This window comes from Pteropus vampyrus, unplaced genomic scaffold, assembly GCF_000151845.1.
Source record: "Pteropus vampyrus isolate Shadow unplaced genomic scaffold, Pvam_2.0 Scaffold3429, whole genome shotgun sequence".
Classification (NCBI taxonomy): Eukaryota; Metazoa; Chordata; class Mammalia; order Chiroptera; family Pteropodidae; genus Pteropus; species Pteropus vampyrus.
The window spans coordinates 1-2,684 of NW_011892210.1; the positions used below are offsets into that span (position 1 = coordinate 1).

General features: G+C 48.4%; 1 protein-coding gene across 1 annotated transcript; it reads right to left on the reverse strand.

Moving 5' to 3' along the window:
- Positions 1-138: 138 nt before the first annotated feature.
- Positions 139-1,741, reverse strand: CX3CR1 (C-X3-C motif chemokine receptor 1). The gene has a single exon (XM_011386617.2). It carries the CDS (start codon positions 1,739-1,741, stop codon positions 671-673), a length of 1,071 nt encoding a protein of 356 aa, XP_011384919.1. The 3' UTR covers positions 139-670.
- Between the last annotated feature and the right edge of the window lie 943 nt (positions 1,742-2,684).

Consider the following 2,684-nt stretch of genomic DNA (forward strand, 5'->3'; position numbering starts at 1 on the left):
CGGTAAAGTTGGTGGGCAGCTCTTGTTTTGTCTGATCAAAACAGCACTCGCCCCTCCAGCTTCTTGGAAATAACGTCCTCCTGAACCTTTAGCCGTAAAAATGAAATGGAAGCTGCCATCTTATCTATGCCTTTCCCATGGAAACCACTGGGGATGGGCATCTGATACAAACGTAGCCAATCAGAGCCATTCTCTGGGAATTTTGACCTTGAGACCAGAAATGAATGGGTCTCAGTCCCTTTCTGATGACAAAGATGTGTTATGTGAGTCTGAGAGCTCTGTCACCACTCAGATTTGAGAGTCAGAGAGAGGAAATTCTAGCTCAGTCCACGCCCTAGTCTCCCCACACTCTGAGGGCTCAACCACCCCCTTGCCTGTGCCACACGGTGAACAACACCCACCACCCACCTTTTAGCTAAGCTAGTCTGAGTTGAACTTTTGTTATTTGTAAACAAAAAAGTCTTGACTTTTGCAGTAAGACGCATGTCTCCCCTCCATCATTCAAATTTTGATCACACTTCTCTAAAATACCTTTGGGTTATTTTCGGGGCACTGGGTCCATCATTTCTTCCATGTGAGAAACAAACAAACAAGGAAATCTGTCCTCATGATTCAGTGTCAGACTCAGGAACTCCAGGCTCTATGTAGGGACAAGGCTTTAGGGCTGTCTTCAGAGAGGCATAGACTCGTCTCCATCAGTGGTGCAGTGAGTTAAATTGCTGCTCAAGACACTTTCCCCCCTGCTCCTTTGTGATTCAGATGAGGAGAAAGTGACATGGACAGAATGACCACACAGGACAGCCAGGCATTTCCTATACAGTTGGTGAAGATACTTTCTGAACTTCTCTCCAGCAAATGCGTAGATGAAAGGGTTGAGGCAACAGTGGGTAAATGCGATTGTCTCGGTCACACCGAGGGCCAATTTCAAATGCCTCTTCATGTCACAATTGGGAAAGAAGTTATGGAGACTGAGTGTCTCTAAGAAAACCATCATGTGATAGGGTGTCCAGAAGAAGAAAAACACGATGACCACCAAAAAGATGAGTTTAATGGCTTTAGCTTTCTTGTGGTTCTTGCAGGAAAACAGTGTCAGGATAATTCTCAAGTAACAGTAACTCATAATGAGCAGGGGCAGCAGGAAGCCAAGAATATTTGCTTCCATGTTGCGGAGCACAGGCCAGATATCCTGCAGGACCTCAGGGTAGTTCCCGAAGCATTCATTTTCCTCATGTTTGGTGAACATGAACTGGGGCGCTGACACCAAGATGGCAGCTGCCCAGATGCCTAAGCTGATGGTGACGCCATGCTGCACGGTCCGGTTGTTCATGGAGTTGGCGGCCAGGACGATGGCCCGGTACCTATCGATGCTGATGATGGTGATGAAGAATATGCCTCCAAAGAAACCAATGAAGAAGAAGGCAGTAGTGAGTTTGCACACCGCGTTGTTAAAGCCATGTTCCCTTATCAGATAGTGAATCCAGAAAGGCAAGGTGGCTACAAAGAGCAGATCGGACAAGGCCAAGTTCAGGAGGTAGATGTCGGTGATACTCTTGGGTTTCTGGCTGTGGGTGAGGGCCAACACCACCAGCAAATTTCCCACCATGCCGAAGACAAAGACAAGGGAGTACACTATAGACAAAAAGGCAGTCCCGAAGGCCACCATGTCCCCCATGTCACAAACTTCCGCATTCTCATCATACTGAAAGTCTTCCAAAATTGATTTAGGAGAGAGGGTGGACATGATGACGGCCTGTAACAGAAAAGAAAACAAGGAACAACATGAGTTCTCAGAGAAACAGTCAAAATTCTCTCTGGGTGGAAGAAACAAATATGGGTTGGTGCTTAACCAGTCACACGTGCCATCTCATTGACTCCCCACGACAGTCTGTAACCATGGAGGATATAACCACCAACTTTCTTTGGCAGAAGAGGAAGCCAGGTCTCTGAGAGTGACTTGCCCGAAGCTACGTAGTCAGTGCCTCAGCCAGCATTTGAATCTAGGCCTTTTGAAGCCCAAGAAAAACCTTTTTTTCTCTGATTTGCAAAAGTTTCTCCAAAAGCTAGCTAGCTTTACCAGTGTGTGAATGGGAAGACAGAGCCACGGGCAGGGAGGTGGGAAGGTTGGGGGCGGACGGGAAATGCAGTAATTTATACTTCAGTCCAAAAGAATTCTCCACCCCCTTCCCTTATTCCTACCGCCTCCGCCCTCTGGACCCCAATGTGTGCTGCATGAGGCTGAAGCTGGAGAGAGAAGCCACTGACACGCTCCAGAGACCCACACCCAGACACCTTCTTCTTTGTTTCAGAAGCCATTTCTTTCCCTCTACCTCTCAGAACCAACGAGTCCTTCTCTTCCTTACGAGTTAAGACACAGTCGCACACTCTACGCTGACTACCTTGCCTTGGTTTGCCTGGGACTTTTCTAGTTTTAGCACTGAAAGTGTCCCATGTCAGACCCCTCACCCCTAAGCAAACACAGACGGTCGGTCATCCTGCAATGCTTAGTGAGGAGGAGGTGTCGCCACCGTCCGGGCCTTTTGGTACCATGAAAGGGCTGATGGACCCGAGATGGAGGGCTGTGCTTGGCCAGGCCGAGCTGGGCCGGGGTGGCTTGTTAACCTGGTAATGCCACCCCCACACTTCACTTTGCTCTCCTCACTTCCTCCACTCCTCTTATTTCCTGT

Bases quoted from the DNA above. Each gene is read 5' to 3' on its own strand.
- CX3CR1 (XM_011386617.2), bottom strand. From the start codon at position 1,741: ATGTCCACCCTCTCTCCTAAATCAATTTTGGAAGACTTTCAGTATGAT.